At 40.8% G+C, this 15220-nt stretch overlaps 1 protein-coding gene across 1 annotated transcript in view; it reads left to right on the top strand.

Annotated features, from left to right (window-relative positions):
* pdia5 (protein disulfide isomerase family A, member 5) overlaps positions 1 to 15220 on the top strand; it is a 73696-nt gene that overhangs the window by 22778 nt on the left and 35698 nt on the right. Inside the window, exons 4-8 of the mRNA XM_082507376.1 lie at positions 3830 to 3913; positions 4062 to 4107; positions 7391 to 7483; positions 9079 to 9139; positions 12442 to 12509. Coding sequence (XP_082363502.1) covers positions 3830 to 3913; positions 4062 to 4107; positions 7391 to 7483; positions 9079 to 9139; positions 12442 to 12509 — 352 coding nt within the window. The remainder of the gene's footprint in view (positions 1 to 3829; positions 3914 to 4061; positions 4108 to 7390; positions 7484 to 9078; positions 9140 to 12441; positions 12510 to 15220) is intronic.

Genomic DNA, 15220 nt, shown 5'->3' with positions numbered 1-15220 from the left:
GGTAATCATTTTACCTTTGCAAGGATAGTAGGCGGGGCCAGGTACGTATGTTCTTTTAGAGCAGAGCTACAGGTTAAAAATGTCCAAGGCGAAGCGGTCAAAAGTCTGGCTGTACTTCACAGCAAAAGATGCAAACTCAGCAGCCTGCAACAAGTGCTTTAAGGTGATACTGTGATACTGTGCAAAGGAGGTAACACCTTGAATCTGACGACGAACCTGGCGACGCATAGCATTTTTTAAAAGCCAAGAAATGCACCGAGTTAGCAACATCCCCCAAGAACCCGAAGAATAGAGTCCTGGCCCCTAGCCCTGCCAGTGTAGCAGAAATGATGAGGATGATGATGCAGCAGCAGCCGTTCTTCTCTGCGTGAGTAGCTTAATGTTGTTCGTGTGTAATTTACGTTGAGTAGGCTAACCACGTTATTACATTAATGCATGTAAGGTGAACTAGCAAACACCGTGGTAGTTACATGCTTCTTGTTTGATGGCAGATACTCCCTTCACCCTGGCCAAAAAAGCTAAAATGACCAAAGAAAAAGTGGAAAACAGCTGAACATGAGAGGTTTTTGGACAAAGTTTGTGGTTTGTTTTTTTTTGTTTTTTTTCCCATTCTTTAAGCACCGTTTAAGCACAGGCACCGTTTCAAAAGTACCGGTTTGGCACCGGTATCGGATAAAACCTAAACGATACCCATCCCTACCTGTGATAAATTCAGTTGGTTGGACAGGATTTAGAAAGGGACACACCTCTTTATTTAAAATCCCATTGTTGACAGTGCATGTCAGAGCACAAAACCAAGCCATGACGTCTAAGTCATTGTCTGTAGACCTTTGAGACAGGATTATATTGAGGCACAGATATGGGGAAGGGTACAGGGGAAAAAATGGCCTCCATCATCCATAAATGGAAGAAGTTTTGAACCACCAGGACTCTTCCTAGAGCTGGCCGCCCAGATAACCTGAGTAAGGTAGAAGGGCCTTGGTCAAGGAGGTGACTGAACAACCTGATGGTCACTTTAGCTCCAGCATTCCTCTGTGGATTGAGGAGAGCCTTGCAGAAGGATAACTATTCCTACAGCACTCTACCAATCAGGCTTGTGTCACCTGGCTACTACCATTCCTAAAGTGAGACATGGCCCTGTCGGCATCATGCTGTGGGGATGTTTTTCAGCAGCAGGAACTATGAAACGAGTCAGTATTGAGGAATAGCAGCAATGTACTGAAGCACCCTTGATTATAACCTGCTCCATGGAAATATGGACTAGGCTGAAAGTTCATCTTCAAACATGGCAATGACCTTAAGCACACAGCCAAGACAGCACCCGAGTGGCTTAGGGAACACTGTGTGAATGTCCTTGAGCGCCCCAGCTGGAACCCAGAATTGAACCCAATTCAACATCTCTGGAGAAATCTGAAAATGGGTGTGCTCTGATGCTCTCAATCCAACCTGATGGAGCTTGAGAGGTTCAGCAAAGAAGAATGGAAGAACAACAACAGGTGTGCCAAGCTTGAGGCATTATACTCAAAAAGACTTGAGGCCGTAATTGCTGTCGAAGGTGCTTTAACCAAGTACAAAGTAAAGGCTGTGAGTGCTTTTATAAATGTTATATTTATGTTTTTATTTGTAATAAATTTGCAAGAATTCTGTAACATGACACAACATGTGGTACAGGTGAAGCACTGTGGATACTTTCCAGACTCACTGTGTATTGTGCAAACATTGACATTTTTGATTTAAAAAAATAATAATAATTTAATACTAATAGTGAAACATTAGTTTCGGAAATGAAAAACAACAAATTGCTCCTTTGATTTAACACATCCCAATAATTCCCTCAAAATATAATGGATTCAACCTGAGGCAAGTTAAATTGTATTTAATTGTATAAGATAATCCACATCGAAAACAGCACATCAGCTGAATTGCAAAATTACTATACGTTACTGTATAGTAATGTATAGTAGTAAACTTAGTAAACTTACTATACGTTTTGTATAAATCCAAAACGTATAGTATAAACTAAGTGTGACCAATCCTGTTGCATTTCACATCATACCAACCACTGAAATATTAGTTGATGTTAATCCAAAGTTTAATGCAAGGCAGTTGTTCTAATGTAGTGGTCAAACCATTGTTGGGCTGCCATTCACTGCATTGTTTCCCTCAGTGGTGAACATCAGCTAGTGAGTCATTCTGAGTTCTTTGTGCTTCCGTTTTTGTTTTTTTTTCCTTCCTGTGATTGAAAAAGTAGTGCCATCTCAGGGGTTGGTTGAAGCATGTGGTTGGTTGAGTCACTTTTACTTTGTATCTATGACTGAGTGAGTAAGAGGATGAAGCCAAAGTCCATTGTTGCGTTGGCACATACCCATGCTGTTTAGCTTATTCACATCCTAAAAAGACTGATTTGACAGTCCTGGTGTTTTATTCCACTAGAATATAGATCAGTTCAGTTTTCAACTCTCTTTTTAAAAAAATCTTTTTTTGTATGTTGTAGAAGTATAATTAGGACTGTGCTATATGACCCAAATCTCATATCCCAATCTATGACATTTCTCATCCCAATAACAATATACATCACAAAATAGTGCTTTTTCTGTCAATTCTGTGAATCTCAGGCAGAGGCAACTGAAGAATGAGCATTTCTTCCTGTTAAAAGGGAGTTTTTCCTTCCCACTGTCACCAAAGTGCTTGCTCATAGGGGGTCATATGATTGTTGGGTTTTTCTCTGTATGTATTATTGTAGAGTCTACCTTACAATATAACGCACTTTGAGGCAACTGTTGTTGTGATTTGGCGTTGTATAAAAAAAATTGAATTGAATTGAAAAAGAATGACGCGACATGAGTTTGAAATTGATACCATAGGGTGTATCTACTAAAAATTTCGGGAGAATCTCAATCACCTTTGTCCTCGAGGTCAGAGGTGTGTACTCTGTTTGGTGGTTTGGTGACAGCTGACATTAGCCATGTTTCTTACCAAGATGGATTTTGGGATCCGTGTGTGTGTGTGTGTGTGTGTGTGGACAAGAAGCTGGAAGCAGCAGACTGGTCTTGAACCTGGTGACTGCACATCATCTCGAAATATGTGTCAAGGTCACATCTGCTCATGGGTGTACCCTGACTGGTGCCATCTGTCATTATGAGCCGGTCGAGTCTGGCATTACGCACACGTTCATCACCTGAAATACTGTCTGTCAGCACATGCAAACATACATGGATTTAGTCTTCATCTAAAGAAGGGAAAAAAAACTACACTGAACTTTTACTGGCTTGCTGTGTGTCTGGGAGCCATAATTGAATATCTAACAAATGTTTTTCCACCTCTCTAAATGAATACATATTTTCATTGCTCTTTATTACAGATGAGAAGGTGTACTTATTTTTGCTGATAGTGCTTCATTGTAGCAAGTATGAAGTATGTGTAGGTGGCAGGATGCATATCTATTCCCTTTCCAGCTACAGTGGTGGTTTTTTTTTTCTTCTTCTTTCAATTACAGCAGAAAGCCTCATAAAATGAAACGTCTGTATGCCAACACATTACATCTGTGCTTTGTGTTTCCACCGAAGCAGCAAATAAACAGAGCAAGCAGCATTGTTTATATTATATCATACATGTGATTCGATTAATTTGATGAAAAGTCCGTATCTTCTTGCTTCGATTTCTTTATTCAGTTCAGTGAAGTTGGAATTTATATGGTCTGGCACAGAAATGAATGCATAAATCTACTAATCATTAGGAAAATTTGTACGTGTGTGTGAAGGAGAATTTGAAAAATGCAAAGGGAATAGGATTCTGAGTTTGATTTACGCTTTGTGTGTCGATCCTTCAGAGATTCAGAGGGCCGGAAGCTGTGTAAGAAAGTGAAGGTGGACCCGAGCTCCAAACGTGGAAGAGCAGAGCTGCTGCATTACAAGTGAGTAACCAGCAACTCAGCTGGCTGTCAGATGCTTATCCACACCTCAGTGCTTTTTGGAAAGTGATACCGTGCTTGCAGCTTAAGAAGTGCATTACTTACAGTTTACTCCTGGTGTTGAGAGCATTGTGTCCCGCGTGTCTTTCAGAGATGGGACATTCCACACGGAGTACAGCAGGCCTGCTACTTTCAAGGTCAGAATCTGAGAATCTGCATTCTTTACATGTCGAGCACTGTTGTCTGCTGTGTAGTATTTCCTAATTGCTCCTCACATTCAGAGGACTAATTATTTTACCTCTGGCTCTACAGAGCCCTGCCTTCTGCTTTCATTTCTTTCTTCTTCCTTCTTTTTCATTTTGTTATTAAGTTTATGAATGGAAAAAATGTGTGGTATTTTCCACACAAGAATATTAGACACAATGTTAAGAATTTGCCTGATTTTTATTCATTTATTTATTTGTTTTTTTTTCTTTGAGGACCAGAAGCATCTGTGGTTACATGTAGTTGGCTATTTATGAAATCATTTATAACCTGCATTTTAATATCAACAGTGCATCAATTAACAGCTTGAAAACAGTGTCACTGTGTGAAAATGTGACCTTTATAGCAATGACCCTGCAAATTCTTTATTTCTATGTGCAGCCCCCCTCAGCTTTATAGTGCCTTACAGTTAGTTTCAGCTCATTGTTTATCTGCCTGCTGTGCAACCTTGCTCTCATGGCACAATCATACTCTCACTTTCATAGCGATGCTTTTTGTCACGGCAGGCGGTAGTTTTCAGAGGAAACGCTGCACAGATTGACTCTGCACTGTGTTCTCAGCACCAAAGAGAAGACGGAGCATATTGACCATATTGAAGCACTCAGCAGCAAAAGAGCGAACTAAAAAGCTAAAAAAGAGAAAAATCATCAGATTATCATAAACATAATTTTAGATGACTGAGAATTTTAATGATATAATGGTAACAAGCTGGTGGTACGGGGCTAACGCTGTAGCTAACGCTGTTGCCTCGCAGCAAGAAGGTCCTGGCTTCTCACAGCATTATGTTGGCTTATGTTTATGATTGTTTCTGTGTATTAGTCTGGTGATAACTGGAAGCTATCAGTGTGTGTTTGAGATAATACAGTTACAACACAAAAAACTTGCAGCTGTGAGAAAAAATGCACATCTGTCTACATACCCAGAAATTCACAAATTAACTTATTAATTTCAGTTTAGCCAAAAACTCGTGGATCTGAAACAGAAATTCAAATATGCTTTTATATCTTCGTTTGTATAACCGAGATACAACCAGTTGGCAGACAGTTGAGTTGCAGACAAGCTGTGCTCATTGACACAGACTGACTGTGGTTGATGCCAGTGTATTGGCAGTCTGTCTGCTTTTAGAAATTATCTTGCAATTATTTCCAAACCTTCACTAATCTGTCTGAGAGTCGTTGCAGTCAGCCTGAATTAAATTGCAGTTTGTCACCTTCCACAAGGGGACCTTGCAGTCGCCTCACAATCACCATACTTAACAATGTTTTATTGGTTTTATTGACTGCATCATGCAGACAGCAGCATTTATTAATGCAAACAAAATTAAGGGTATTTTCAGTGCTTTTATAATGAGCTGTAATTGGTGGTATACTACCTAATTTGAAGTGTGAATGTACTGAAATATAATGCAGACAGCAGCCACATTATAGTTTAATAAGTCAAATGTAAGCAGAAAGGTAGCCTGAGTAGTGTTTTCCCTGGAGTAAGTAAAGCTATAGCATGACTGCTTAATCCTTACTAAAGTAACCTTGTTAACTTCAGCACAGTGTTGTCACATATTAAAACTGAAAAATACTTCTTTCTACCTGGTATGATTTATCTTGGGTTGAACTTTTTAACCGTCTGTTTAAAGTCCATTTTCCACCACGAAACCACACTGGTCATTTCAAACGTTTACCTTTCGTCTAAGTGCACCCTTTACTCCTTCCTGGGGTGCAACTAGTGAGAGCAGCTACTCAACTAAGTGCATGTTTTTGCTTCAAGTGGTGAAAAGTGTTGGTTGTTTTTTCACCCTTAGCGGGAACAGTTTTCTTGCATATTTTCAAAGTACTGCGCTTTGTTAGAGGTTTTCGAAGTAGCTCCATCTTCAGGTATTAAATGATCATTGGAGGCTGACACTTGGCTCTCGCTCTCAGACATGCCCGGCCATGTCTCATTGTTGATTGCACTGGGAACATAAGCTGTTGCTATAGCAATGATATCATTACATGACACTTTTATGTCACATAAACATTTATAGTGGTGTTATGGCAGGTTATATGGTTATGACACAGCCCTAGCGTCAAGTGATTGATCTTCATGTTAGCTACAAGGTGTGTTTGTAATAATATAAGACTGCAGCAAGCCACACCCGACAGGTTTAATAATTTTGAACATGTGATGCAGAGCTTCTAATGATGCTCTTTACAGGTCTGCACTTTGGCTGCCTCAACTAATGCTGGCACACTAGACTGATTTAGCTTATAGCCTCCAGACCTGTTAATGAGGTCATAGCACCATCTGTTACTCTGATTCTGTAGCAAACACATCCTGAGGAAAAAAATCAAGACCTTAATTTTGTTACCAGTTATCCAGCTGCAGGTTACATATTTAAGGATCACTCACAGGTACCTCTAGCGTGAAATGTTTGGAATACAGAGTGCAATATAAAATATGCATCAGCCACAACAACCATAGAGATGTTGCTGGTCAGCTTAAAGTTTAATGCCTTTCACTGCAAGACAGCTGCTGCATATAGATATTTCCTAAAAGGCAAATTATGACTTTAGATAAAAGTGAAATTAACCGTTTACTTCTCTCCTCTATAATATGGAAATCCTTCTCTTTTTATTTTTTCAATGAGTTTCTACCAGAGAAACTCGTTATAAGGTGGAAGCTGTCACTCTTTTGAATGGTGCATGGTTTTATTACTTTGCTTGCTAGGGTTTGCGCTGTTTCTCTGACAGATTAAAAGGCATCTGAAACAATAAACCTCCACAAGTCTCTGTTTCAACCATTACAAAGTAGTTCTGATAATCAAGTCAAGGTCGTTAAATGTTCCGCCCGTGCACACGTGCCGTCGTTAGAGCACTGCTAAAAGAAATATTTCCTGCTGTTGCCTCCACAGACATATGGTTCATTATATTTACAGAAAGCTTTACCAAGCCCATTAGTAGACACTTAGAGGTACTGAAATAGCGCTGACACCTCTTGGATGCATGAACATGTTCATCTATATGAGCTTCCATCTGGCACAACCTACAGCGTTGCCTCAACTAAATTTAGGAGCGACTTCGGCAACGTAAATAATCACCACTCCGTCTTTTTATGTTGGTTTTTCACCCCCATAGGATTATTTTGTGGCAGTGAAAAGTTGTTGCATGATTTGAACTGTTGGCTTTGTTTAGACAGGCTGTCGCAGATCTGTCGTTTTGACTTTGCTTTTTTTTTCTCATTCAGTCAATGGTAGCGTTTTTGAAAGACCCATCGGGGCCCCCACTGTGGGAGGAGAACCCTGAGGCTAAAGATGTCGTCCACATAGAGACAGAAAAAGTAAGTACCAATTTAAATAAACTTTTGGGCTTTGGATTAATTTAATATCCATTTAGCTCCATTTAAGAAATCCAGAACATCACTGGGGACGTACATTTACTGTGATTCACAAGCACAGGCTGCATCTTTCCTCCATTTGTCTGTGTTAAAGTTTTGATTAGCCCCCCGACTCTGATACTGCAGCATCTCACCAACACAAAGCCCCGCACACAAAAAGCAACAGGCTTTATCGTCAAAGAGCTGCTCGGCGTAGTTCATGAGGTCACTCACACAGTCCCGCCTTTACAGCCTAAAAGCCTCCAAACGGCTCTCATCCAGACAAGTCAGATTGCAAAATCATCAAAAACTGCCAGCATATTCACAAACAGCTACCTCATCCTTAGATAAGTATATATGGAATTTAGAAAGACCTTTGTTTTTGGACTATAGCCACTTTGCATGATCCTTATTTATTTTATAGTCTTGAGAGCTTGAGCAAAAGAAGACAACTGGACTTGATTTGTCAAGGCAAGCTTGAGATCCCTTCCCAGGTGCTTCAATGGCTGCTCACGCTTTGCATCAGGTGATCTGAATAGTTCACACGATGAGGTGGGGCAAGGTCTCACAGTGGTTTCATCCCTGACCTATACCTATTTTCGCACCGTGGTTTATGTGTTGATGTGGATCGGTAGTAATGGTAGATGGACTGGCTCTTTTACAGCGCTTTTCTAACATTAACTCAGGGTTCAGTGTTTTGCCCAAGGATACTTGGTCACTTTGCAGACTTTAGCAGCCAGGGATTGAACTACCAACCTTCTGATTAGCAGATGATCCGTTTAGTCTCCTGAACTACAGACATAGAGAAACTGGTAATAAATATTTGTCTCATTCTGCACCTTGTTGTAGCCCAGTCTTAAAGAAGCTGATTAGCTCCTTTCCAATTAGCCCCACACTCTTTTTAAGCCAGCTGTCTTCTGATTGGCTGCCCCTCGCAAACAGAAGGTTTAAATAGCAGCTGGAAAATTCTGTTCTCACAGCCAGAGCTTTGTGCCTGAGATGTCCATGTTACTGATGATTAAAAAATGATTAAAGCAGCTTGAAATCTGAGCATCCACCACTGTAAAAGTACATGTGTAACAGAAAACAAAGGCGAGCATAACACAGTAACCCTCCTTTCATTTGAAGAACGAGGGACCTGGTTATCGCCTGCTCTCACCCTGAGGCTTGTTGAATGTGTTAACAAAAGATTGTGCTGAATGTGTGATTTTTATGTTTTTTGGAAGTAGCTGAGCTCATGAAAGTGATGATGAAAACGGGGAAACTGGTATGGGGGGCTGATGTGCCTGCTGTCCAAAGAAGAAAGTCCTCCCTTTCCTTTTTCTGTGATTAATGTGATGAATAACTCTCACACACGGTCGAATACAAAGCTGAAATAACAGATGATGTCATGATTTGCTATTTTAAACCAAAGAGTGTGAGAGAGAATTTCAGAAATCCAACATGGAGCATACTATTAGAGGAATCAAGCTATCGTGTGTGTTGTATATACATGTGTATACATGTGTTTTGCTGAAAAGCATCCTGACTCATCTCTTGTTCCCTCCTCGCTCTCGAAGGACTTCAGGAAGCTGCTGAAGAAAGAAGAGAGGCCGGTCCTCATGATGTTCTATGCTCCCTGTGAGTCTGCATTATTACGTTGTTCCTGCAGTGTTAGCAGCTCACAATAACTGGGACAAGCAGTGCTCATTTTGCTATCCTGCTTGCACATATTGTGGGAAACAGTATGTCTGGAAAAACAAGAGTAGCTATTATTGTCCTCAAATATTACATTAACTCACTTTATAAGGTGTCTAAACCGGGGGAGAGAGTACAGTTTAGGGAATAGCTCAATAAACTAGAGTTTGCTTGGTAATACTAAACCGTTGTAATCAATACTGCAATCTGATTATATATATATATATTTATGGCACCTGGCAAACATGACACACTGTCTTAGGGCTGTTCGATATAACGATACAGTGGGGCAAAAAAGTATTTAGTCAGCCACCGATTGTGCAAGTTCCCCCACCTAAAATGATGACAGAGGTCAGTAATTTGCACCAGAGGTACACTTCAACTGTGAGAGACAGAATGTGAAAAAAAAAATCCATGAATCCACATGGTAGGATTTGTAAAGAATTTATTTGTAAATCAGGGTGGAAAATAAGTATTTGGTCAATAACAAAAATACAACTCAATACTTTGTAACATAACCTTTGTTGGCAATAACAGAGGTCAAACGTTTACTATAGGTCTTTACCAGCCTTGCACACACAGTAGCTGGTATTTTGGCCCATTCCTCCATGCAGATCTTCTCGAGAGCAGTGATGTTTTGGGGCTGTCGCCGAGCAACACGGACTTTCAACTCCCGCCACAGATTTTCTATGGGGTTGAGGTCTGGAGACTGGCTAGGCCACTCCAGGACTTTCAAATGCTTCTTACGGAGCCACTCCTTTGTTGCCCGGGCGGTGTGTTTTGGATCATTGTCATGTTGGAAGACCCAGCCTCGTTTCATCTTCAAAGTTCTCACTGATGGAAGGAGGTTTTGGCTCAAAATCTCACGATACATGGCCCCATTCATTCTGTCCTTAACACGGATCAGTCGTCCTGTCCCCTTGGCAGAGAAACAGCCCCATAGCATGATGTTTCCACCCCCATGCTTCACAGTAGGTATGGTGTTCTTGGGATGCAACTCAGTATTCTTCTTCCTCCAAACACGACGAGTTGAGTTTATACCAAAAAGTTCTACTTTGGTTTCATCTGACCACATGACATTCTCCCAATCCTCTGCTGTATCATCCATGTGCTCTCTGGAAAACTTCAGACGGGCCTGGACATGCACTGGCTTCAGCAGCGGAACACGTCTGGCACTGCGGGATTTGATTCCCTGCCGTTGTAGTGTGTTACTGATGGTGACCTTTGTTACTTTGGTCCCAGCTCTCTGCAGGTCATTCACCAGGTCCCCCCGTGTGGTTCTGGGATCTTTGCTCACCGTTCTCATGATCATTTTGACCCCACGGGATGAGATCTTGCGTGGAGCCCCAGATCGAGGGAGATTATCAGTGGTCTTGTATGTCTTCCATTTTCTGATGATTGCTCCCACAGTTGATTTCTTCACACCAAGCTGCTTGCCTATTGTAGATTCACTCTTCCCAGTCTGGTGCAGGTCTACAATACTTTTCCTGGTGTCCTTCGAAAGCTCTTTGGTCTTGGCCATGGCGGAGTTTGGAGTCTGACTGTTTGAGGCTGTGGACAGGTGTCTTTTATACAGATGATGAGTTCAAACAGGTGCCATTCATACAGGTAACGAGTGGGGGACAGAAAAGCTTCTTACAGAAGACGTTACAGGTCTGTGAGAGCCAGAGATTTTCCTTGTTTGAGGTGACTAAATACTTATTTTCCACCCTGATTTACGAATAAATTCTTTACAAATCCTACCATGTGGATTCATGGATTTTTTTTTTCACATTCTGTCTCTCACAGTTGAAGTGTACCTCTGGTGCAAATTACTGACCTCTGTCATCATTTTAAGTGGGGGAACTTGCACAATCGGTGGCTGACTAAATACTTTTTTGCCCCACTGTATATATCGGATGACGATATAAAAACGTCGATCGTTTGTTTCGTTTGTTTCGTGGTGTCGCAAAATAAACTGTTTACGGCAATATTTTTTCATCATTTTGATGGTCACTGTAGTGGCTATATTAATTTCTTAAAGTTCTCTCTTTCTTTTATATTTAATATAACCACACTACGGACGGACAAGCGCCTGTTTTTATGCGTTGTCGATAGCAACAACGACGGTAACACCATCGCGTGCCCGCTTGTTTATGTTCCACATAAACCTTTCACAATAAAGCTCAAGATCCTGTTGAGACTTTTCAAAATAAACTGAATCACGTGAAAGAGCAGATTATTTACGGATGAGAAGTAAAAAAGAGCCGCCAGGTGCTAAAAAATAGACCTTAGACTCAAACGTTAGAACAGGCTTTTCCCCGCAGCACGCCGTGTGATAAATACTCACAAAGAAAACGGCGGCCGTTACAACTTATGTCTAAAAATGTATCGTTTCATGCATCTGCTAAAACACTCGACTCCAGCTACATGACCCGCAGCTGGAAACACTTCCCGCAAGTCGAGCTGCCCGAGATTCACAGAATTTACAGAAAATGTTACATTTTTGTGATTTATATCGTTATCGGACGATAAAATTCTTATATCGGGATATGAGATTCTGGTCATATCGCACAGCCCTAACTGTCTCATCTTTCTATGTACTACACGTTTTTTATAATGTGGAGAAAAAAGGACTCCAACTGAGGAGATCCTTCTTTGCTGGTTAACTCCACTATTACAAACACAAATCGGATGCAAAGTTCTAAAATAACAGAGCGCTTTTAAAACAACCCGCGTGTTGCCAGGTCTTTTATCGACTGCTTAAAATTACTTGCTTTGTTCATTGATCAGTCCATGCAAAACAAAAAAAACTAGTTTCACTTTCTAAGAATATAAACTAGAAATAAAGCAACAGATTATCGCTGTCGCTCTTTGTTTGGCAAAATTGTTAAACAATTAAGCCGCAGCGTCTGTCTGAACGTCAGACCTGCTGATCACTTTGCCAGGATAAGAACAGTCGTTTTTGTTCAGCACGCAGTTAATTGTTGCCTCTTATTGTTGTTCAATAGAAAAGACTTCACATGGATTTTTGTTTTTTTTTGTTTTTTTGTTTCCAAGCGCTGTGCTCGATTATCCTCAGTGCATCATATCTTTCACAGCAGATAGCATACTGAGAGCTGCTGTTTACCAGGGGGAAAAATCTCCTAGCAGATGATGGAAAATCTTTTGACAGTCGTATAGATTATCATATAGCTGTCAGAGCAGTGTTCCCATTGAGTTCTCTGTAATAACCTCTGCTTCTCTCCTTTGTATTTTGGTTGCAGGGTGCGGCGTTTGTAAGAGAATGCAGCCCATTTTTCAGCAAGCGGCCACGGAGACAAAAGGGAAATATGTAAGTGTGCTAAATCTGCCCCTCAGTCAGTGGGCCCACTGTTGTGTTGCATCACCTGTCTCTGATCTGCAGCCCAGTCATCTTTGATGCTCGCGCATTAAATGAGATGTGTCAGCAGCGAATGTCAGGGATGTGAAATCTGCAAAAGGTACAGACAGACCAAATAAGGTATTTCCTGCAGGTTGTGTTTCCTGCAAAGACGATCTCTCGGGCACAGTACCTGATCAACTTTTGCACCATGTGTTGATTTAGTAGCATAATAACTCAGATGACCTTTAAAAGGCAATTCGAAGTCCCTATCCTCTCTCTGCTGATTAATTAAGATTTTACCTGTGTTTTGATTGCACAGCAATATGTTTCGAATGATTTTAGCATTTTTAAGCAATGTACAGGAATATGCTGTAGCGGCAGACCGTGTTATGTTTTTTATATGTACATAATTTACATGTTTAGAGTAGTGCTGTTAAAATTACATTCGTTAAAATGACGTTGACGCCATAACCGCATTAACGCGGCAAATCTCCGTTAGAGAGTTAACGCAGATCGCCCTGTGTGCTAACGTGTTGACGCCGTGCAGCGTTAACGAGAGATTTGCCACGTTAATGTCATTTTAACGAGATTAACGCTGACAGCACTAATTTAGGTCCTGACTACTTTTTCCTGTAGTTTTCATCACTGGTGGGAAAGTTTCTTTAGTCTTTTTTTTTTTAAATTATTATTTTTAACAGTACTCGTGTCGTTTGCATGAGAAAAATATTATCTCATAAACACTTGTCCTTCAAGGATCACATGAAAAGATAATTAACTGCATGTTTGTTTCATCATCAAGCATGCATTCGAGTAGCGAACATTTAAGCCTCTTAGCTGGGAACTGGTACACTGTTTGGGTGTGTGCACGTGTGTGCGAGGCTGAGATAGGGTGAGGGAGTGCGCCTGTACTTCTGTTTATAAGTGAATGCTGAATTGGTGGTCAGCCAAGTCGTATCGCACATTTCTCGCCTCCGTGTCATGGCACAGGAAGGCACAAAGGTGACGTCTGAAGTTCTGCATCTTGTCAGGGTGAAATAGCTGAAAAAACACAGATTCGTGTGGGGATGTGTTTTGATTGTATTGTTTCAGCTTTTTAGGTTTCTTCTGTGTTCTCTCTCAGTACCGGTTGTGACATATAACATGATTTTGTCAGAGCACCGTCCTTTAAAAGGGAATAAGTCATGACTCATACACATTCCTCTCGCTATTTTTTTTGCCATGAGCTGTGTTTGGTACAATATTTATTACAGAGGGAACCTGGGATGCTCCAGCTGTTTGATTTATATCAAATAACCTTCTGTACTGGAGAAATATTTTCAGAACTTTTTACTCATAAGCAGTGGAGTTAGGGACTCTCAACCGTGTCAGTGTTGCCAACTGTATCTGGAGCTAATTTTTACTCAGCATATAATTAGAGGTCGTTTTGAAAAACAAAATATTCTCTCGTGTTACATAATGATGTTTTCTATTTTATCCCCAAACAATATTACATGATAAGATGGAATGCTGTGCAGAAGTCTTGAGCCAGCTCTCATTTCTGTGCATTTTGTTAGGATGTGTGTTCTCTGTCAAAATGATCCCGCACTGCTTCACTAATGTTGAGGTCCAGCCTCTGGGGAGGCCAGTCCGTGATTGACAGTGACCCACTGTGTGTGCTTTTTTCTATCCAGGTATGCTTTTACTTCATTGGCAGTGTGTTTGGGATAATTGCCAGTGTTACATGGCTCAAGGGAAGGCTAAACCATGCTGCCATTCAACTAGCTTTTAGTAATGTGAAATATAACAAAGGAGAAAGAGGAACAAAAAGAGCTCGGATCCTTGGCTAAAGCAAACAGAAGAGAGGGACGACCATGAACCAGCCAGTTAGTTGGCTAGAAATGAGAGCTGGCTAGTTCTGGTAAACTAGACGAATAGACACAAAACCACAAACGGCTCAACCCGTGTCTAATAATAAACAAAGCTGTAAAAGCATCGGTGCTGATGGAGGTCAAGACGGCAGTTACAAACCACCATCCGCCACCTTCTTTGGGTTTTTTTTCCATCTGGCAGCCAATCAGCACTAAGAATAAATTAGATATGTGAGAGAGGAAGTTAATGAGAATGATAATAAAGACAGTAAATAACAAATAATGTTTTTTAAAATATCAACATGATGATCACGGCACTGAGGTCGTGCTGAAAAATGACACTGTTGCCAATCAGGTGCTTTCTAGATCTGGCGGTACTTCATCAAGTTCATGATTTTTTTTTTTCTGGAGCTTTAAGCCACAAAGAGCCTCAACTGTGTTCTACAGATGGCTGTAGACACTCACTGTTGAGCCTGTCTACTGACTGACAATGATTTGAAACCAAAACTACTACTTTGGATTCATCACTCCATCAGCCCTGTTGCCACTGATTTTCAGCCTTATCTCCCCGTTGCCTGTTTAATGCTGAAGTGATTCGTAGGTCTGTGCAAAGGCGCTTAACAAAGGAAAAACAACATTCCTCTAAAAGTAGTCTGGTATAAGAATTGGACTGAAAATGAGTGAAAAAGCATCCAATGTCTTAAGAAAACCTTTAGATGATCTGTAGAAACCCTGGAGAAAGCCTGGCTGCTTGGAAGAAAAATAGAAATAAACGAATAGTGGCTCAAGACTAGGGATGGGTATCGTTTAGGTTTTATCCGATACCAGTACCAA

This window comes from Aulonocara stuartgranti, assembly GCF_965226115.1.
Source record: "Aulonocara stuartgranti genome assembly, chromosome: 16".
Classification (NCBI taxonomy): Eukaryota; Metazoa; Chordata; class Actinopteri; order Cichliformes; family Cichlidae; genus Aulonocara; species Aulonocara stuartgranti.
This window is presented reverse-complemented; position numbering and strand designations above follow the sequence as displayed.